A 23,414-nucleotide genomic window follows, 5' to 3' on the forward strand; every position below is an offset into this window, starting at 1 on the left:
CATTCCAGCTCCTTATGCTTCAACAACTCCTGTTGCTGCTTCTGCTGTTGCGTCGCTTCAGTCGTGTCTGACTCTGTGCGACCCCATAGACGGCAGCCCACCAGGCTCCTCCATCCCTGGGATTCTCCAGGCAAGAACACTGGAGTGGGTTGCCATTTCCTTCTCCAATGCATGAAAGTGAAAAGTGAAAGTGAAGTTGCTCAGTCATGTCCAACTCTTAGTGACCCCATGGACTGCAGCCCACCAGACTCCTCCATCCATGGGATTTTCCAGGCAAGAGTACTGGAGTGGGGTGCCATAGTAGCCTGTTATTTATTCTCCCTGACTCTCCAGTTGCTGTTGGAAGTGAAGGTGAGTAGATGGGAAAGTTAAAGAAGAGGGAAGAAAATGAGGAAGCATGAGGACAGCAGTGTTAGGCAGATCTGGCTTTACAGTTTACAACCTATACAATTGCACAGAATCTGACACTTAGAGGCATAAAACTTCGTTTAACTCAGCTGTCACTGTCTTAAAATTCCTTATAATTTTATCTTTGAAGTTGGGTTTTGTAAGTGAAGTCCACTGGGACAATGAAGCATGCGTGTGAGCAGAGAAGAGCCACAGATTCTTCAGTCTGCAGTTCTTAGAGATGCTCCAGGGCACAAAACTCCAGTAGACTCTTGTGTGGGAGTCCAGTAAAGCTCAGACCGAGTACAAGGTAAGTGTGTTATACCTACAACTGAGTGATCATGGACAAAGGGCAAGAAGAGAGACCAGGCTTTTCTTTCAAACCAAATCTTGCTTCAAATGCAGAAGGCAGTGATGCTGTAAGAAACACAAAGGTCAAGGATTCCTATCAGATCCTTTGTTACTCATGTTGCTTCTCTGTATTATTTGGTCCCGTATGCTGAAAATGATGACACAGAAGGAAAGAAAAAGATGGGGCTACTGGTAATATTAAGATGATCAGTGGATCTGTGCTAGTTTCCATTTTTCTTTACTCAGAACAACACTAAAAAGAAAACTAAAAACATCATGAAAAATCAAGATAGATTACTGAAAAAGGAAAAGCTTCCTATTTTAGTACACTTTTGTGTGCATAAGTCTGTTCTCAGTCACTAAGTCATGTCTGACTCTGCAATCCCATGGATTGAAACTCACCAGGCTCCTTGTCCAAGAGATTTCCCAGGCAAGAATACTGGAGTGGGTTGCCACTTGCTACTCCAGGGGGTTTTCCCAACCCAGGGATCAAACCCAAGTCTTTTGCATTGGCAGGCGGATTCTTTACCACTGAGCTACCTGGGAAGCCTTTTAGTATATTTACCAGCCCTTTATTTCCTGCCTTTTGGACAAGAGGCCTTGCATTTTCCTCTTGCATTGCTGCTGCTGCTAAGTTGCTTCAGTCGTGTCTGACTCTGTGCGACCCCACAGACGGCAGCCCACCAGGCTCCCCTGTCCCTGGGATTCTCCAGGCAAGAACACTGGAGTGGGTTGCCATTTCCTTCTCCAATGCATGAAAGTGAAAAGTGAAAGGGAAGTCGCTCAGTCGTGTCTGACTCTTCGAAACTGGGTCCTGCAATTATGCTGCCAGTCCTGGTGATAGGAAAGAGCAAAGGGATGGGATAGGATGCTAAATTCTAAGTCCCAAAGGTGCTGGGGTGGAATTTGATGTGCAGAGGATAGATTAGGTTCAGCACTTGTGGAAGTGTCTTCTCTCCACTAAACAGTTTTGGGAAATTTAAAATCTGTGGGGCTATGTTTGTCTCTTGTGACTTTTTTTTATCTTGTTCTATTGTCATTTCGTTTTGTTTGATGCTTTTTTTTCCAACTGATATGATTAGTCATATCAAACTGTAAGCATGCAAAATTCAAAAGTAACACTTGAGATTCTTATCTAAACATGTGAGTAGGCTTGTCAGAGGTAACATTTAATAACTACATACACAGACTTCTGAATGACTGTGACTTTTATGAAATATGAGAGGGATTATTGTTGTCCTTTCCTTTATTCTCCAAACGGAAAGGACCATGGAACTTTTTAGATGGTAAAGTTTTATGATTTATGCCTTCTAAACACAGACAGTGAAAACTAGGAGTCCTAACCACTAGAGCACCAGGGAATTCTCTCTATAAATATTTTTTGAATGAGGAAGAATAACAGACAAGAAGAAAGGTACTTTGGCTCAGATTTTTCCAGAAAGGTGAGAATCACAGGCATGCATATTGGCTTTGACAGGCTTTACCCAAGTGTTGGTGCCAGAGGTGTTTGCCTCTTCAGAATTGAGAGGCCACCAAGAGGGGTGCTGCACAATGATGAGCGCACATATTACAGAAATATAAAATAAGCCTAAAGCTCCATGGATATTCAGTTGAGGAATTAATCTAATTTTGGTCCATTGGGAGTGGTGACTAGACAATCAGGAAGTCTCCATGAAAGGGGCTTCCCTGGTGGCTCAAAGGTAAAGAATCCGCCTGCCAATGCAGAAGACTTAGGAGATGCAGATTCAATCCCTGGGTGGGGAAGATCCCCTGGAGGAGGAAATGGCAACCCACTCCAGTATTCTTGCCCAGAGAATCCCATGGACAGAGGAGCCTGGAGGGCTACAGGCCATGAGGTCACAGTCAGACACAACTGAGCGCACACACAGGCTAACACTGGCATGACCTTAAAGAAAACAAATGTTATTGGCTGTACATGTGCTTCTCACCCCAGATTATTTTTGCTGTCCCTTGGAATATTTGGGCATCTGACAGATGTCAGCAGACCTGGTTTCTGATCTCTGATTCCCATGCTGAATAACTGAGGGTTGCAATAAAGCTTCTAAATCTCTCAGGGTCTTGATTTCCTCATCTATAAATTAAGCATTTGGAGAAGCAAGACTGTATCAGTCAGATTGGATTAGATTGTGCTGCAATAGCAAACAACCCTGAACAGCCTCCAGGGGTTAGTAGGTTTTGTTCACGGTATCATCCAAGTGGTGTCTGCTGTATCATTCTCAAAGATACTTTCTCTCAAGGGGTCAGCATACCTGCAGCCTCTGTCTTGTCACTGTGCTGGAAAATTCTTCTCTGGCTCCTGGAGAACTGGGAGCTGACAACATCTGATATTTGGAGAAGACTTTTTTTCCCGGTTGATAAAGTTATCCACTAAGTCAGCACAGTAAGTAATCCACTGGGCAGCGCAGCCCAGTGGTTAGAAGCACTGTCACTCACCCACCATGCGACTTTGGACACATTATTCAACCTCTGTGTGTTATCATAAGGATTAAATGACTTAATCAATGAAAATTGTTTGGAATAATGCCAAGAAACACAGAATAAGTGTGCAGGTAACATGAGAAATTATTTACAGGAATTGAGCGGTTGCTATAAGAGCTTCACAATTTCATAGGACTCTAGACATCTATTACAATTAAGTTAATTTAGCCCCAGAAGAATTTGAGAAAAATAGGTCTCAGAGATGGGGGTTTCCTTTAAACAAACATTACTTTTCAAGTATCAACTCCAATTAATTTTTCAAGTTACTAATAGAATGCCATGTAATTCCACAATGAAATGAATTTATTAACATAGATAATGTGTTTGGTAATAAGACATCTTGAAGCAAAAACAGGTAATCAATGCATATTAACAAGCACAGGGAGCAAATAACAAGAATGACTGCTTTAACAGCCTGCACAACCTTAAGCTTTTTATAAATTTTATGTGTAAGAAAGCATTACCAGTTACAAGGCAAGAGTGAAATATGATTTAAATGGTAGATTTAATGGTAGCATTATTTGTAAAGCAAAAGCCAGGAGACAATATAAATGTCCACCAATAAAAACATTTTAAATACATTGTGGACTCATCTATATGAAATCTTAAGTACCTATTTTTCAGTGAGGTAACCCTTGTGCATTGTTGATGGGACTGTAAATTGGTACAGCCACCATAGGAAACAGTATGGGATCCAACAATCCCACTGCTGGGAACAGATCCAAAGAAAATGAGAGCCCTAACGAGAAAAGATACCTGCGTCCCCATGCTCACAGCAGCGTGATTTATAATCGCCAAGACACGGATGGATAAATGGATAAAGAGGGTGTGGTGTGTATATACAATGGAATATTATTCAGCCAGGAAAAAAACGCAAGGAAATCCTACCACTTTGCAACAATATGAAAGGGCTTTGAAGGTATTTTGCTAAGTGAAATAAGTTAAACAGAGAAAGACAAATACTGTATGATCTTACTCATATATGGAATCTAAAACAATAATCAAACTCATATAAAAAGAGATCAGACTTGTGGTTACCAGAGACAGAGGGTGGGGGAAAGGGGACTGGTGGGAGGTGGTCAGGAATACAAACTTCCAGTTATGAGATAAATAAGTAGTAGGGATGTCACGCACAACATGACGACTACAGCTGACACTATGGTATGACATACAGGAAAGATGTTAGAAGACTACATTCTAAGTGTTCTCTTCAGGAGGAGAGATTTTTTTCCTCTTTTCTTCTTTCTTTCCTTTTCAGTGTAGTTATATGAGAAGGTGGATGTTAGCTGAACCCATAATATATGTAAATCAAATCATCATGCTTATAAACGATTATATATAAAGTAGATAAACAATAAGGTCTCACTGCATAGCACAGGGAACTACATTCAGTATCTTGTAATAAACCAATGGAAAAGAATAGGCTTCCCTGGTGGCTCAGTTGGTAAAGAGTCTGACTGCAATGCAGGTTCGATCCCTGGGTAGGGAAGATCCCCTGGAGAAGGAAACGGCAACCCACTTCAGTATTCTTGCCAGGAGAATTCCATGGACAGAGGAGACTGGCGGGATACAGCCCATGGGGGTCACAAAATCGAACAGCTGAGTGATTCACACTTTGACTTTGCTGTACACCAGAAACTACCACAACACTGTAAATCAAACATACTTCAATAAAAAATCATCAATATGTATGCCTCGAACTTATATAGTGACTAAGGTTGATTATTTCTTAATAAAACTTGAAAAAAGTGGAAAAAAGAATTAACTGCCCGGTAGGCACTGATCCTATAAACTGACAAACCCCCATGTAAGCTGCTCTCCTCGCCTCTTTCTTCAGTTCTCTTGGCTGCTTCCTGGTGCTTCATACTTTTCTCCTCCAAGCTTATTCTGCTCAAGGACCCTGCTCTCAGCCTCTCCCAGGAAGCTCTGAAGACAAGTCTTTGCTGCCAGCCACAAGCCTCTTTTTTAATTTCCAGCCGCCCTTCTTATAAAGCACCAAGCTCACTTCCAGAACTTTCCTCTTATCAAATTATATATAAAATAGATAAACTATTGATGAAATGCTTAAATGAATGATGAAAGCTTCTGCATGGAAGAACCAAGATGAAAGATTCCTTTTAACTCTATGACCCCTCACTCCCAGAACGCAGGATCCATAAAATAGATGGGAGAAAAATCAGACTCAACTATCACATTATTTTAAATAAATCTACAGTTTATGATGACACATAACAAAACCTTATTGTAGCAAAAACAAACACTGCTTCTTTCCTGCATTATCTGTCTGTTATGGGGAACACATCGATGCTTTTATGGATGGTGCCAATCAAATAAAGTTATGTAGAGCAGCCTAGGGAGAGTTGCCAGAGAAGAGAGTTCAGTCTGAACAAAGGTACCTCTAGAGGAAAGAGCTGGCACATGCAGATTTCAAGTGTGTATTTATTCCAAACGTAAATAAGGTGAAGGCATCTCAGTGTATGGCCATTTAATGCAAGTATATTCAACACTATGCTCTTGAGTAAAAGAAAAAGAGGACCCATGACCAAAAGAGATGAGAGAATCCCTGCATTTGTGCTGTTTCTGTCCTTCAACCTAGAGTTCAGCCTCCACTACCACAGCCAAGTGCAAAATGAAGCAAAAGAATTTCAATTTTAGGCTTTAAGCTTCCAATGGCTTGGTATCCTGGTGAGCTGAGAGGCTCTCGTGGCTGTTTTGAGCTTATATATTTGTCCTTTGTAGGATGAACTGCTTATGAAAATAAATGTCTGGCAATAGCCATGATATTTAGTCAAATATGTCGTAAAACTCCAGGTTTATAGGTCAGATATTATAAAAAAGAGATCCCTATCCGGTGTCAGAAAATGACATTCCTTGCAAAGAAGAAGATATCTGAGCAGTCAAAGGAAACACACACACACATAACACACATATACACATTTATTTTCACAAAGACAGGTTCAGAGATAGAATGAAACTGAGTTAGGAAAAAAGACAAGCCAGATCATAATAATGAATCAAGAAGAAAGTCCCGCCTACCTGGTTACCGCTCGGGTGCAGATGGTAACAAGGAAACAGCCAGCCACGATCATCCAGCCCCAGCCTCCATCGGGAGGGGAGGTAGACCGAGCTCTTTTTACTTTAGCCATGCTTTCAATTCCTCTTTCTTCTTTTACAAGTTACTCCAACAGCCCAGTTATGATCTTGGAAGGGTTTGCCGTCCAGTGACTTCCTGTTGGCATTCAAGATTGGCATAGAGTGCTACCTGGCACATGGGTTATTGGCCATCTAAAATAAAAAATCAGGACATATTTGTATTTCATTGCCACATCCAAAGATAGTTCTTCACTTGCTGAAAATGATTATCACCTTTCTCTTAAATATGAGTATTTGTGACTATGAAAACTGGACTGCAGCAGAGACAAGTAGTTCTTCTTGGAACCCATCCCTCATCTTCTTTTTAATAACAGATCCTCTCAACTTTCAAGTCAAGTCTAGGATGGCTGTTTAAACTATTTTCCATACCTTGAAGGTAGATGTGGCAACGTGGTTTAGTTAGACTAAAGGGATGTGAGCAACATAATACATGCCACTTCTGGTTCCTCAGCTCAAAGGCAAAGGATGTCTCAAGACACGCACCACCTCCTTTCCCACAGACCGGAACATGGATGAGGAGATGAGACAGCTCCAACCATACATGCCTGCACATTGCCCTGGGGGCTGGCAGAGCTATGGGACAGGATGAGCCTGGGTTCTGAAACGACTCTGTGGGGAAGAGGTGCCTCTCCAGGTCTGGGTTTCACCTACTCACTATTATGCCAAAGGTAATTATGCCTCAGCTGTATTTGTGCTGTGCTGTGCTGAGTGGCTTCAGTTGCGCTGACTCTCTGCTACCCTATGGACTGTAGCCCGCCAGGTTCCTCTGTCCATGGGATTCTCCAGGCAAGAATACTGAGTGGGTTACATGCCGGCTCACTATGCTGGAGTCTTTCAACAGCTTAGGCTATGTCTTAATTATTATACTGAATGATTCTGACAGTAACTGCTTTGGCATTTCTGACCAAGAATGCTATAATTCTTAGATGGAAAAAACTGAAACGAGAATGAAAAATAATGAAACAGAATAGAAAGACCAGAAACCAGTACATAATAATTCAATAAAACTAAATAAGGTAGCAAAGAGGGATGGATGGAAAAAAAAGATTATTTGCTACATCCTGTTATAACTCTCCATTTAATTTTTGACTTTCTAGATAGATCAGAATTACATGAGAAAAAAAAGTAATTTAAAATCTAGGTGAAAATACAGGCAAACATTTATCTGATCTCTGAATGGGAAAAGGACTCCCTGAGATGTAAAGTGATATCAACAAATTAAGGGAAACTTTTGTTGATTTGTCCAAATCAAAATTTAGCATTTATATACATTAAACCATATGATAAATACAACCAAAAGGTAAACCATAGACTTGGGTGGGGGAGGAAATTAGCAATGCATGCTTCAATATCTGCAATGTTAATTCATTAATTAATTAACTACTGACACTTATGGAGTATCTAATATATGTTAGGCATTATTCTGGACACCAAGGATTCGGGGAGCAAGACACAAACACATCTCCTTTGGGAGATTCTAAGGCTCCCCTATGGTCTCACCTCCTGCCGCTCTGTTCTTTGTATAATCCTTTTCCTTGCATTTCTGCAGGACCTATGATTCCCTTCTCACCAGAATATGGCACATGAGATGGGACAGGTGTGACTAGTTCATGCTGAGTAAGACTCAGACTTGGGCTTCCCTGATGGCTCAGTAGTAAAGAATCCACCTGCCAATGCAGAAGATGCAGGCTCAATCAACAGTCTGGGAAGATTCCACATGCCACAGAACAACTAAGCTCATGCTGCTGCTGCTGCTGCTAAGTCACTCCAGTCGTGTCCGACTCTGTGACCCCATAGACAGCAGCCCACCAGGCTCCCCCATCCCTGGGATTCTCCAGGCAAGAACACTGGAGTGGGTTGCCATTTCCTTCTCCAATGCATGAAAGTGGAAAGTGAAAAGTGAAAAATGAAGCTGCTCAGTCGTGTCTGACTCGCAGTGACTCCGGGACTGCAGCCCACCAGGCTCCTCCGTCCATGGGATTTTCCAGGCAAGAGTACTGAAATGGGTTGCCACTGCCTTCTGAACTAAGCCCATGAGCCACAACTACTGAAGCCCTTGAGCCCTAGAGCCCATGCTCTGCAACAAGAGAAGTCACTGGAATGAAGATAGAGAGTAGCCCCCATGAGCCACAACTAAAGAAAAGCCCATGCAGCAACGAAGACCCAGAAGAGTCATAAACAAATCAATAAATATTAAAAAAATAGATGTTATATCAAGTAGTTTTTTTTAAAAAAGCCTCACTCTGGCTAGCTGACTTGCTCTTGCTCTTTCACAGGGCTTAAAAAAGGAAGCTGCTGTGTTACATGCTGCCATGGAGAGGGCCATGTGGCAGCAAACCACGTGGCATCTGAGGACAGCCCCCAAAGGCTAAAGTGACAGCAAAAAGCTAAAGTTCTCTGTCCTACAAGAGAAAGGAAATGAATTCTGCCAACATGCCAAGTGAGCTTGAAAGCAGATTTTTCCCTTGTTGAGCCTCCAGTAGAGAACACAGTCTGGCTGACACTCTGCAGCCTTGGGAGACCCTGAGCCAAGCACCCAGCTAAGCCAGGCCTGGGTTTGATCCCATAAGAACTGTGAGATCAAGTGTTTCTTATGGTATACTTTGGCATGTCCAGCAAGCTTCTTAATTAGAATTAAAGATGAATTCTTTATGCGGCTACATAAGAGTTTTAACAGGTGATTTTTCCATTGGATTGAGCCAATCACCAGTTTTGGGTAGAATTTTATTATGATCAACAGAAAAAATTTTAAGTAATATTAATTATATGAAACATTATGTCAAGTATGACTAAGCATGTATTGTTTGGCGAACACAGACCATGCACCATCTGATAAATTATAGACAAACCAATTTAAAATTTAAATTTACTTTAAAATCACAACTTTCTCAAGAAAATGGCACACAGTAAAATCTTGCAAGCATGGATCTTTTAAGCTACTGGAACAAATTGGCAGCTTTGAGTTCAAAGAGCAAATGCAAAACAAAGATAGGGAGCCCAAGACAACAAGAGTGACTCCATGTAGACAGACCTCTTAAATTTGCTTGTTTTCAAGACTTAGAAGGGCCCCTCCTTCATCTTAATTAGCCATCCTGTGAATGTGGAGAGACTGACAAAGCAGATGGAGTGAACGGCTGGAGAGGATAAATCTGTCAGAAGTACTAGAAGAGCAGTATTGGTACAAATATTCAGTCAACTGATTGACAGAAAGTCAAAATTATTATCTGAAATGCTAATATTGCTAATCACTGGGCTGGGGACAGTGAAAGTGAAAAGCGAAAGTATTGTTCAGTTCAGTTCAGTTTAGTTCAGTCACTCAGTCATGTCTGACTTTTTCAACTCCATGGACTGCAGCATGCCAGGCTTCCCTGTCCATCACCAATTCCCAGAGCCTATTTAAACCCATGTCCATCTAGTTGGTGATGCCATCCAACCATCTCATCCTCTGTCATCCCCTTCTCCTCCTGCCTTCAATCTTTCCCAGCATCAGGGTCTTTTCAAATGAGGTGGTTCTTCATATCAGATGGCCAAAGTATTGGAGTTTCAGCTTCAGCATCAGTCCTTCCAATGAATATTCAGGACTGATCTCCTTTAGGATGGACTGGTTGGATCTCCTTGCAGTCCAAGGGACTGTCGAGAGTCTTCCCAACACCACAGTTCAAAACCATCAATTATTCCGTGCTCAGCTTTCTTTATAGTCCAACTCTCACATTCATACATGACTACTGGAAAAACCATAGCTTTGACTAGATGGACCTTTGTTAGTAATGCCTCTGCTTTTTAATATGCTATCTAGGTTGGTCATAGCTTTTCTTCCAAGAAGCAAGTGTCTTTTAATTTCATGGCTGCAATCACCATCTGCACTGATTTTGGAGACCAAAAACATAAAGTATCTCACTGTTTCTGTTTCCCCATCTATTTGCCATAAAGTGATGGGACCGGATGCCATTATCTTAGTTTTCTGAATGTTGAGCTTTAAGCCAACTTTTTCACTCTTTTCTTTCCCTTTCATCAAGAGGCTCTTTAGTTTGTCACTTTCTGCCATAAGGGTGGTGTCATCTGCGTATCTGAGGTTATTGGTATTTCTCCCAGCAATCTTGATTCCAGCTTGTGCTTCATCCAGCCCGGCATTTTGCATGATGTACTCTGAATATAATCACTGCAGATGGTGATTGCAGCCATGAAATTAATAGATGCTTACTCCTTGGAAGAAAAGCTATGACCAACCTAGATAGCATATTCAAAAGCAGAGACATTACTTTGCCAACAAAGGTCCATCTAGTCAAGGCTATGGTTTTTCCAGTGGTCATGGATGGATGTGAGAGTTGGACTGTAAAGAAAGCTGAGCATGGAAGAATTGATGCTTTTGAACTGTGGTGTTGGAGAAGACTCTTGAGAGTCCCTTGGACTGCAAGGAGATCCTACCAGTCCATCCTAAAGGAGATCAGTCCTGGGTGTTCATTGGAAGGACTGATGTTGAAGCTGAAACTCTAATACTTTGGCCACCTGATGCAAAGAGCTGACTCATTTGAAAAGACCCTTGATGCTGGGAAAGACTGAGGGCAGGAGAAGGGGACGACAGAGGATGAGATGGTTGGTTGGCATCACAGACTTGATGGACATAGGTTTGGGTGAACTCCAGGAGTTGGTGATGGACAGGGAGGCCTGGCGTGCTACGGTTCATGGGGTCGCAAAGAGTCAGACACGACTGAGCGACTGAACTGAACTCTGAATATAAGTTAAATAAGCAGGGTGACAATATACAGCCTTGACGTACTCCTTTCCTGATTTGGAAATTGTGTTCAACTGTTTGTGACCCCATGGACTGTAGCCTGCCAGGCTCTTCTGTCCATGGAATTCTCCAGGTAAGAATACTGGAGTGGGTAGCCATGCCCTTCTTCAGGGGATCTTCCCCACCCGGGGATTGAACCCAGGTCTCCTGCATTGCAGGTGCATTCTTTACCATCTGAGCCATCTGGGAAGCCCCAGGCTGGGGACAGAGTCATACCCAAAACACTGGGCTAAGCGAAAACAGCATGGAAGTAGCTTTTCAGACCATTTCGATAGGCCACGCTGCTATGATGTATCGTTATAGACAGTATCTCATTTAACTTTTACAGTAACCATAGGTGTGTGTTTTAGTTGTTCAGTCATGTCCCACTCTTTGCAACTCCATGGACTGTAGCCCACCAGGCTCCTCTGTTCATGGAATTCTCCAGGCAAGAATATTGGAGTGGGTACCCATGCCCTTCTCTGTGGGATGTCCCCCACCCAGGGATCAAACCCAGGTCTCCTGCTTTGTAAGCAGATTCCTTACCATCCGAGCCACCAGGGAAGCCCACAATAACCATAGACAGTAGGTATTATTATCCCTATTTTATATATACACCAGCTCAGACTAGAGAGAGTCAGTAATTTTCCTATTATAAACACTATCAAGCAGCAAAAGTGGGACATGAATCAGTCTTTTCCTAACAATGCCTGACACTGTTTCCACCACCTTTCATCACTCCTTGATGTAAATTCATATACACTTTTATTTAATCAAATGCAAGTAATTCTTGCTGAAGACACACCAGTAGGATGACATTAATTACAGCCTGATGCAGCTAGAAATACAGTTCTTTACATGGTACCATTGGCATTCCCCTGGCATGCCTAAGGTCACTGACTTAATCAGCCAGGGAACTCGCCAATGTGATGATATTTGGAGATGGGGGCCTTTGGGAAATGATTAGGTCATGAGGGCCCCACTCTTGCAGAATGGGATTAGTGCCCTTTTAAAAGAGACCCCAAAGAGCGCTTTTGTCCCTTCTGCCATATGATGTCACAGTAAAAACAGGACCCACGAAGAGGGTTCTCACCAGACCCTGAGTATGCCAGTGCCTTGATCTTGGAATTTCCAGCCTACACAACTATAAGAACTAACAATTTGTTGTTTAGGCAACCCAGTCTGTGATATTTTTGTTGTAGCAGCTGTATCAATTAAGAAACCTAAACATTCAGATTTCCAAACTGTCTTGAAAAACTTAGAGCACTGAAGATATTGGTCTGGCATTCATCCGTGGCAGCCATCAGCTGGAGCCAGGAATGGCACTCCTCCTTTGGATAAGGCCTGTACATCCCCCTCCACCCTCCCCTGACCTCCTGTGCTGCCCAGTCTCTGCGCCGTTTCACTCATGTATGACCCCTGCCGGGTCCCTGGAGGCAATAAGATCTTCCACTTCAGCCGGTTCTGTGTCGCTATAAACCAGCTTCTTGAACAGCCACATCTGAGTCGTGTTCGTGGCATGCTTTATGTCTAGCCTCTGACACTTTCAATAGGACTAGCATTTGAGTTCTACCAACACTTGCCTACAAATGCACACGATGTAATAACTCACAAATTGGACACAATTAGGTGTCATGAAATGACAGAATCCGTTGTACAAGTGAAAAAGCCAGAGCTTAGAAACATCTGCCTTGGTATAATCCTAGCCTCTTCCTAGGGTTTTCCATTAAAATAGTCCCCAAGGTTAAACTGTTTTCCAATTTAAGATTATGGATCCATCTACCCATAAATGGCCTGTGTGAGACGTCTGTGCTGCCTGGCACTTGAAAAACTTTGAGACAGGCAGTGTGATGCAATAGCTCTTTGGAAAGCAACATAGTGCAACATATCAAGAATTAGAAAGTTATTCATGTTCTTTGAAGAGTAATCTCAGTTCTGGGAAGTTAGCCTAAGAAAACAACTCAAGAGAAGCTAAACACTATGAGAAAAAAATAATAGCTGTGCTTTGAATAACATGTAAAACCAAACCAGTGTAAATGCTTGACAACTGGGAAGTGTCTGGAGAATCATGACATATGAAACAAATGGGACAGTAGTCAATGCTTTAAATTATAAACTAAAAGATGATACTGTAATATGGGAATCATTTATGATACAATGTTAAAACAAAAAGAGGACTCTAGAATTGTGTGTACAATGTGAGATAAGCCATGCAAAATTTCTATAAGGGTTGTATACTTGTGTCATATGGAGTGGGAAGACTATACAGAAATATAGCAGGACGGTATAATTAAGTTGGGCTTCCCTGGTGGCTCAGCTGGTAAAGAATCCACCTGCAATGCAGGAGACCTGGGTTCAATCCCTGGGTTGGGAAGATCCCCTGGAGAAGGGAAAGGCTACCCACTCCAGTATTCTGGCCTGGAGAATTCCATGGACTGTACAGTCCATGTGATAATGATTAATTTAAAAACTTCATTCAATACCATAATATATATAATTTTCTGAAATAAATATTTCAGGTTACTCCTGCCATATAAATATGAACACAAAAATCTCTTTTGTATAGTTTCTCTAGGACTAAAAAAACCCGTATCATTTATTGATGCTGTACATTAAAAATTAGGTGATTATCCCATAAAAGACACAGGGAAGGTAACAGCCCCTGGCAAAATAAAATGTCCTGTTTCCTTACAAAGATATTAAACATCATTAAGTCCTGTTTCCTTACAAAGATATTAAACATCATTAATTTTTACTTTGCCTCTGCTATCCCCAGATGATTCCATTTTCATTTGTTTCAATTAGACATCTTCTCTTTGGCGTTCCCACATCTTATAAGTTAAGAACTAACTGGTGAGTGTCTCTCTAAAAATATAATTGCATAAATCCAAATTAAAAGGTAAATAACAGTATAGTAAGCAAAGGTCTGCTGATTAGAGTCAAGCTGGGCAAAACCACAGACCATGGAACCTCCTCACAGGGTTCCAGGGTGGGAAGAAGGGACCTCTCTGAAAACATCAGTACGCGAGACTATTAATAGTTCCTCATGAATAGTCACTCTGGAGCCTCACAAATCTCAGAGATAGGCACAATTTTCCCTCTTCCACGAGGATGAAACCGAAGCTCACAGAAGCGAAGGCACTCACCTGACAACACTGTATGAATTGAAATGGAGATAAGGAACTCTGGTAGAGTTTAGATAGCGCACTCGCCCATCTGCCCTCCAGACTTCAAAACTGTTATTGTGTCAACAAGCCACGGTAAAGCTTGAGCACTCGTTCATGTGAGTGAGTGACCAAGACCAAAGGAAGTGGGGGTGGGGAGGGTGGGGGTGAGTTGAGGAGAGAGGTTAACCACAGGGTTAACTCAAGAGTATGCGGCTGCTCACAAAACAACACGTGAGTCTCTTTCAAAACAAGTCATGTAATAGATTTATATGTATTCAGAAGAGATGCACAGGTTAAACAAAGCAAATCTAGTTTCCTAGACACTTTGGAGCAGTCTGTGGTTCCCCTGGAATATTAGCCTGAGCTTCTTGTAAATAATTAACCCACCTGATATGACACAGATATAATGGAAACATCGTTATTGAGTTAAGAGCATACCTAAAACTATAGGCAAGGAGAGTACATTTCCATCAGGCCATTCTTCATTTTCCCAAGCAGCCTTCCATTTATTTCATTTTAACATCCAACCACTAAAATATAATTGCATTCTGCATTTCATTCTGGCTTCAGGAAAAAAAAAATTGAAACAAAAGACGCTCTATATCATGATGTTCCTCTAAGTGAACGTGAAAGTGAAGTCGCTCAGTCGTGTCCGACTCTTAGCGACCCCATGGACTACAGCCCACCAGGCCCTCTGTCCATGGGATTTTCCAGGAAAGAGTACTGGAGTGGGGTGCCATGGGATATATGTTCCATTTCACTTTGTCCCCTTTACTTTCAAAAATCTACTCATTTGCAAAGAATTCTTGCTAACAGTCAATCACCTTCAAATAAAGCACTCCATTTGTAGGGCAAATCTGTCACATTGCCCTCCGTAAAGTTTTCTGAAGTGATCCCTCTATCACTAGAAAAACTGCACATCTTATAGACAGAAAAGGCACTTATTTGGGTAGGCTTCCAACACTGTCTTTCCGTTATTCTTCCCTCCTCAATCCCTCCTTATTTCCAGTGTCTTAACTTTCAGTAGTATCCGTACTTTTTAAATTGGTTTGCTGCCTTGAGAGGTAAAGGTGAGGCAGAAAGATACCAAGAGTGGGATTCGAGACCACTGGGTCTGAGTGACACTACTTACTTGCACGACACTGCGTGATATCACTTCCTGTCACTGGTCCCCAATCCATAAAAACAAGCCATCAAATTACTGATGTCAGACTTCAAACCAGTTGGCTGATTGTTAAGTGTCTCTCCCCCAATATCTAAGATACCTGGTAGACGTGGTATCGTCTTTTTTACTGTGGAAAACAAGGACATGGATTCCATCCAGAATAAATCCATCTGTAAACAAGAAGTCACAGGAGTGTGTTGCAGGGGAAGTTCCCACCACACAGAAAGGGAGTGTAGAAACCTATGCCACGAAAGGAAGCGGAAATTTTTTTTTGCCACTATGAGTGGCATGTGGAACTTCCCCAGTTTGTGTGTGTGAACGGTCTCTTGTGTCTGACTCTTTGTGACCCTGTGGATTGGGCCCACCGGACTCCTCTGTCCATGGGATTTTCCAAGCAAAAATACGGGTGTGGGCTGCCATTTCCTACTTCAGGGGATCTTCCCGACCCAGGGATTGAACCTGTGTTTTTGCATGCCCTATGTTGGCAGGCATTCTTTTCCACTGCCCCACCTGGGAAGACCATGGAACTTCCTGGACCAGGGATCAAATCTGCCACCCCAAATAGTGGAAGTGCAGAGTCTTAACCACTGGACCAGTAGGGAAGTCCTGAAAGAGGTTACTCTAAATGTGAAAACCTGTTAGAAACTTTTTTAGATTGAGGTATAATTTACATACAGTAAAACACAACCATTTTATGTCTACATTTTGATGACATTTGACAAATGTACACACTCATGTAACCTCAACCACCACAATCAAGATACAGAACACTTTCATCACCCCAAACATTTTTTCATGCTCCTTTGCAGTCAGTCTCCACCAGCCTCAGCATTGCATTACCACAGGTTTGCTCTCTGTTGATAAAGATGAGTTTTGCCAGTCACTATTTTCATACATATGGAATCACACAATATGGACGATTTTGCTTCTGGCTTCTTTCGCTTATGATAATATTTTGAGATTCATTCATGCTGCTGTGCATATGTGCACCTGATTCATTTTGTATTGTGAGCAATAATCTGTCTTATGAATATATTACAGTTTATTTATCTGTTGGTGGACATTAGGGTTGTTTTCAATTTTAGACCATCATGAATAAAGTGTCTGTGAACATCTGTATACAAGTCCTTTGTGGACACATGTTTTAATTTTCTTGAGTAAATACCTAGGAATGAAATTGCTGAGTCATACTGTAAGTGTATATTTAAACTTAGAAGAAACTGCCAAACTGTTTTTTGACATAGCTGTGTGGTATTACCAGTAATATATTAGAGCTCTGAGGAGGGCATGACAACTCACTCCAGTACTCCCGCCTGGAAAATCCCATGCTCCCAGAGGAGCCGTGGGGTCACAAAGAGTCAGACATGACTGAGGAGACTCAGCACAGCACACGTATTAGAACTCCAGTGTGTAATGCAGTCTCATTGTAGCTTTAATTTGTACTTTCCCGACTACTCATGATGTTAACCATGTTTTATTAACTATTTATATATCTTCTTTTGTGATGTTTCTGTTCAAACAGCATGCTCATTTTTAATTGGGTTTTTATCTTATTGAGATACAAGAATTATTTATATAGTCTAGATATAAGTCTTTTGTAGATATTTGTATTATAAATATTTTTTCTTATCTGTCAGGAAGCATTTAACAGGAGGCTTCCTGTGTGCTGTTTTGGATCTGTCAGGAATTCTCTGTTCCTTATTAATTCCTGAATACCCAGGAATTAAGAGGAGAGGCAAGCCTCTCCCGGGGGCTGAGGAATCCGGGCATTTCCTTCATTAGTGTTTCTATATGGTGATAAGTACCCTCTTCCTTCTTGTGAACCATACGGTAAAAGTGATTGTTTACAACTCTCTCTCTCCTTAATATGGATTGCCTATGTTTTGTAAGTCTGGAATTTTAATCTTTATCTTTGCTGAGAACAACTACATTGTAAGACAGTATATATGCCCACACCATGTTGATTAAAACACCTTTGCTCCATCAGAGCTCTGGTCCCCGTGTCTTTCTTTCTCTCTCTCTCTCCCTCTCTTTTTCAGGCTGATCCCCTGGAGCACAGAGGCTCTCTGAGTTCACTTTCCTGCCCGGGCTTCTAAGACCCTCTCGAGAAGGTGCTCTGCACCTTCACCCCATCGAGAGGGCGAGGCCTTCGTGAACAGAGCAAGCCCCGTGTAGGGGCTTTATTGGCTTTCTGTGTAAACCAAGGAATATCAGCCTCTTTCTCTCCTTTACTTTCTTATCGTCGACTCTGGACCACCAGGTTCCGGTCCATTAAAGGACCTCAACACTTATCCTGTGGCTTTCCCATTAACTTCTCAATGGTGCAGTTTTGAAGAGCAGAAACTATTACTTTTGGTGAACTGAAATTTATTATTTCTAAATATTAGTAGCTGTTGCTGAAACTCAGCAAACTGGCACTCAACCCGTGCCAAATAGAAACACGGGAGTGGGGTTTTAGGTTAAATAGAAAAGAATAGCTCTTACTGTTTTGCCAGGCAAAGGGCAGCACAGTAGGCTAATGCCCTCAAGATTATGTGTCCCACCCTGGAGGGGGCAGTGAGGACTCTTATAGTGTTCAAGTAGCAGAGCACGATCAACTTGTGGACAATTCTTGGATTGGTTGGCATCAGGGTGAAGTTTCGAACATCATCAACCTGCTAGTTTCAACCAATCTAGGTCAATCTGGCCTGGTGGCCAGCAATTTTCATTTGGTGCAGGTCTGCTTCCTGTAAAACAACTTAGGAATGTGTGCCAGCCCTTTATCTATATAATTTGATGATTCTGTTATGTGGTGGATTTACAGTCTAAATTGTTACCAGTTTCCCAGCCCAACAGCTATTCTTTGTTCCTGCATCTTTACATGTACCAATCATTAAATCTTGATTTGATTAAATCAGTATTTTGCTTCAAGGGCATGGGGGCTTGTACACAATTTTAGAGTGAACAATTAGAAATTGGAATTTTAAAGTATTGCCTTACATTATATTTCATCAAAAGTCATGAGATGCCTGCGAATGATTTTAACAAATGTATGCATTATTTGCTCATTGCTGTTGTTACTGTACAGTCGCTAAGTCATGTCTGACTCTTTTCAACACCATGAACTGCAGCATGCCAGGATTCTCTGTCCATCACTATCTCCCAGAGTTCGTTCAAACTCACGTCCATTGAGTCAGTGATGCTATATAACCATCTCATCCTCCATCCCCTCCCTTCTCCTCTTGCCCTCAATCTTTCCCAGCATCAGGGTCTTTTCCAAAAGGTCAGCTCTTTATAACAGGTGGTCAAAGTACTGGATCTTCAGTTTCAGCATCACTCCTTCCAATGAATATTCAGGACTGATCTCCTTTAGAATGGACTGGTTGGATCTCCTTGCAGTCCAAGGGACTCTCAAGAGTCTTCTCCAACACCACAGCTCAAAAGCATCAATTCTTCCGTGCTCAGCCCTCTTTATGGTCCAAGTCTCACATGACTACTGGAAGAAGGATAGCTTTGACTAGACGGACCTTTGTTGGCAGTGATGTCTCTGCTTTTTAATACACTGTTTAGGTTTGTCATAGCTTTTCTTCCAAGGAGCAAGCATCTTTCATTTCATGGCTGCTGTCATGGTTTACAGTGATTTTGGAGCCCAGGAAAAGAAAATCCGTCACTGTTTCCACTTTTTCCCTATCTGCCATGAAGTGATGAGACAGGATGCTATGATCTTAGTTTTTTTTTTTTTGTTTTTGATCTTAGTTTTTTGAATGTTGTGTTTTAAGCCAGTGTTTTCACTCTCTTTCACCCTCATCAAGGGGCTCTTCAGTTCCTCTTCGCTTTCTGCCTTTAGAGTCGTATCATCTGCATATCTGAGGTTGTTGATATTTCTCCCGGCAATCTTGATTTCAGCTTATGAGTCATCCAGTCTAGCATTTCACATGATGTACTCTGCATGTAAGTTAAATAAACAGGGTGACAATATACAGTCTTGATGTACTCCTTTCCCAATTTGGAACCAGTCTGTTGTTCCATGTCTGGTTCTTAACTGTTGCTTCTTGACCTGCATACAGGTTTCTCAGGAGACAGGTAAGGTGGTCTGGTATTCCCATTTCCCATAGTTTGTTGTGATCCACACACTCAAAGGCTTTAGTGTAGTCAATGAAGCAGATTTTTTTTTTTTAATTCCTTTGCTTTTTCTATGATCAAACTGATGTTGGCAATTTGATCTCTGGTTCCTCTGCCTTTTCTAAATCCAGCTTGTACATCTGGCATTTCTCCGTTCACATACTGTTGAAACCTGGCTTGGAAAACTTTGAGCATTACTTTGCTAGCGTGTGAGATAAGTGCAATTGTGTGGTAGTTTGAACATTCTTTGGCATTGCCCTTCTTTGGGATTGTAATGAAAACTGACCTTTTCCAGTCCTGTGGCCACTGCTGAGTTTTCCAAATTTGCTGGCATATTGAGTGCAGCACTTTAACAGCACCATCTTTTAGGATTTGAAATAGCTCAGCTGGAATTCCATCACCTCCTTTAGCTTTGTTTGTAGTGATGCTTCCTAAGGCCCACTTGACATCACACTCCAGGATGTCTGGCTCTAGGTGAGTGATCACACCATTGTGGTTATCTGGGTCATTAAGAACTTTTTTGTTCAGTTCTTCTGTGTATTTTTGCCATATCTTCATAATCTCTTCTGTTTCTGTTAGGTCCTTGCTGTTTCTGTCCTTTATTGTGCTCATCTTTGCATGAAGTGTTCCCTTGGTATCTCCAATTTTCTTAAAGAGATTTCCAGTCTTTCCCATTTTATTGTTTTCCTCTATTTCTTTGCATTGTTCACTTAGGAAGGCTTTCTTATCTCTCCTTGATATTCTCTGGAACTCTGTATTCAATTGGGTATATCTTTCCCTTTCTCCTTTGCCTTTCGCTTCTCTTCTCAGCTATTTCTAAGGCCTCCTCAGACAACTAGTTCCCTGACCAGGGATTAAACCCAGGTCCCCTGCATTGGGAATGCAGAGTCTTAACCACTGAACCACCAGCAAAATCCCTCATTTGCTCATTATACAAAACAAAGCTAAGAGAAACTTACAAAGGCCTGAGAGAGAGAGTGTGAGTGAACAAATTCATTCCACGGAAGATGGAGAAGATGTCATATCTACACAAGTCGGTTGTTTCACTGAAATCCCAATCAGCAGCCTTATTTCAAGCTGACAAGCTGATTTCAAAACTCATACAGAAATGCAAAGAACCTAAAAAATAGGAAATAATTTCCAAAAAATAGAACAAAAGTTGAAGAATTACACTAACTGATTTCAAAGACTTGCTCTAAAACCAAAGTAATCAAGAATAATATTGGCATATTAGATTAGTGGAACAGAATAGAGAGTCTAGAAATAACCCCACATGTTAATTCATATGGGAAGAAAATTACTCTCTAGTCTAACCTCACACCATATATAAAACCTAATTCAAAATAACATATCTAAATATGAATGCAGAAAAAAAAATCTAGAAGAAAACATAAGAGAAAAACCTTCGTAACTGGGGGAGAGGCACCAGATTTTTACACAGGACATAAAAAGCAAAATGGACTCATCACTCTCACTTTCATAGAGGCTTGTGATGAAATTTTATTTTTTAACAGCAACAAAAGTTAAAGTGAGTGCAAGTTGCTCAGTCGTGTCTGACTCTTTGCAACCCTATACAGTCCATGGAATTCTCCAGGCCATAATAGTGGAGTGGATAGCCTTTCCCTTCTCCAGGGGATCTTCCCAACCCAGGGATCAAGCCCAGGTCTCTGGCATTGCAGGCGGCTTCTTTACCAGCTGAGCCACAAAGAAGTTGTTATTTCTTTCACATCTGTGTCATTATAGAAGCAAATCTCAACCCCACCACAGCTCACTGCTGCTGCTGCTGCTGCTAAGTCGCGCCAGTCGTGTCTGACTCTGTGCGACCCCGTAGACGACAGCCCACCAGGCTCTACCGTCCCTGGGATTCTCCAGGCAAGAACGCCATTTCCTTCTCCAATGCGTGAAAGTGAAGTTGCTCAGTCATGTCCGACTCTTCACGACCCCATGGACTGCAGCCTACCAGGCTCCTCCGCCCATGGGATTTTCCAGGCAAGAGTACTGGCGTGGGGTGCCATTGCCTTCTCCGCCACAGCTCACTAGAGATTTCCAGATGAACTCTATTATTGCTTCTACAGTGGGATAGTATTGTTTAATAGTAGATTGTAGCCCTTAGGGTGTCCCATTTGAAGTTCCTTACCTAGATACTCACTCCGGTCTCTGTAAAAACAAGAGGAAAACTCAATGTCCTCAACGACGGCATGTTGGCTGAGGACTGTCTGGTCCCATCTTCACCCCATCTATATGACCATGAACTTAGTCAAATATCAGCCTCACTCCCAGTCCTGCATCCCACTCCCACCTCTCTTATGATACTATAAGTTCCTTGCAACCCACTAAATACTCAAGCTTTAGTATTTTTTGCATGCTCTCTTCCTTGCCTTCAAATTTCTTCCTTCCCCACTTTCTCATCAGACTTATCTATCATTCTGCTTCAACTACTGCCACCCACCCCCACTCTTCAAAATAGTTATCTCCCTTCCCCAGACTCTTGGAGCTCTCCACACATACCCTTCCTGGCCCTTATCAAATGCAGTGTTGTTATCTATTTAATGTCTCTCTCTACCACTGGACTGTTTTAACTCCACAGAACAGAAGCTACCTTAAGTTGTCCTTGCTTTTTTTCCCCAAATTTTCTCCACCATCTTCTAACTCCAACACACACACACACACAGTCTGATGCACAGTAAGAGCTCATCAGTGTCTAATAAATGAATAAGTTTTTCCTTCACCAGAGAGAACCCCAGCAAGTCATAAGAAATAAATTAAAAGCATAAATAACAGTCACTAGTTCTAAAATGGTAATTCAATTGAAAGAAATAGGAAAAGCAGTTCATCTGCATCAGAAAGTTCTAATCTTCAGACATCAAGCAGGAGAATCAACCACCGGCGCTAGAAAATGAAGAATACTCATCACAACCAGGTTCTCTCTAAAGGACACACACCCAGGGCCAAACAGTCCAGTCACAGAGGAACCAGCCAGTACTTAGAGTTCAAGTCTCTGACGCCAGTGCCAGAGAGTAAGGCACACAGTACAAGAGTAACAACAGTTGCCGTTTGGGGCACCTAATTCACCAAGCTCTGAATTTACCATTATACGTATGTTATCTCACTTTAGCTTTATCCCAGCCCTGTGAAGGAGATATTATAATTTCCATTTCACAGATAAAAAAATGCTCTAACTATCCAAGATTCAGCCTTGGCCTGAGTCCAAAGCTTGTGGTCTTCATCTCTGGATCCTGCTGCTCTCCACTTGGCCTCCAAGCTAGCTGCTGGTGGAAGCTAGCACGGTTATGTTCAATCTTGTGTCTCCAGCACCTAGAGCAGTGCCTGGCATATATTTGCTAAATGTTGCGGTGAAGTATGTATGAAATATGTATGGCAGAAAGTGAAGAACTAAACAGCCTCTTAATGAAAGTGAAAGAGGAGAGTGAAAAAGCTGGCTTAAAACTCAAAAACATTAAAAAAACTAAGATCATGGCATCTGGTCCCATCACTTCATGGCAAACAGATGGGGAAACAATGGAAACAGTGACAGACTTTATTTTCTTGGGCTCCAAAATCATTGCAGACAATGAGTGAAGCCTTGAAATTAAAAGATGCTTGCTCCTTGGAAGAAAAGTTATGACCAACCTAGACAGCATATTAAAAAGCAGAGACATTACTTTGCCAACAAAGGTTCATCTAGTCAAGGCTATGGTTTTTCCTGTGGTCATGTATGGATGTGAGAGTTGGACTATAAGGAAAGCTGAATGCCAAAGAACTGATGCTTTTAAACTGTGGTGTTGTAGAAGACCCTTGGGAGTCCCTTGGACTGCAAGAT

General features: G+C 41.8%; 1 protein-coding gene across 8 annotated transcripts in view; it reads right to left on the bottom strand.

The window, feature by feature from the left end:
* The window catches only part of SLC16A12 (solute carrier family 16 member 12), a 99,783-nt gene that overhangs the window by 16,181 nt on the left and 60,188 nt on the right, over positions 1-23,414 (bottom strand). For 7 of the 8 annotated variants that reach the window (XM_086378479.1, XM_086378475.1, XM_086378472.1 and 4 more), the window contains one exon: positions 6,274-6,522. In XM_086378479.1, coding sequence (XP_086234605.1) covers positions 6,274-6,383 — 110 coding nt within the window. In that variant the 5' untranslated portion in view covers positions 6,384-6,522. Of the gene's footprint in view, positions 1-6,273; positions 6,523-14,307; positions 14,440-23,414 lie in introns of those variants that run through there. The other variant, XM_086378474.1, reaches the window with a different exon arrangement.

The sequence above is a fragment of the Bos grunniens genome, chromosome 26 (genome assembly GCF_055505025.1).
Source record: "Bos grunniens cultivar Pamir isolate PY7600 chromosome 26, Bosgru_T2T1.0, whole genome shotgun sequence".
Classification (NCBI taxonomy): Eukaryota; Metazoa; Chordata; class Mammalia; order Artiodactyla; family Bovidae; genus Bos; species Bos grunniens.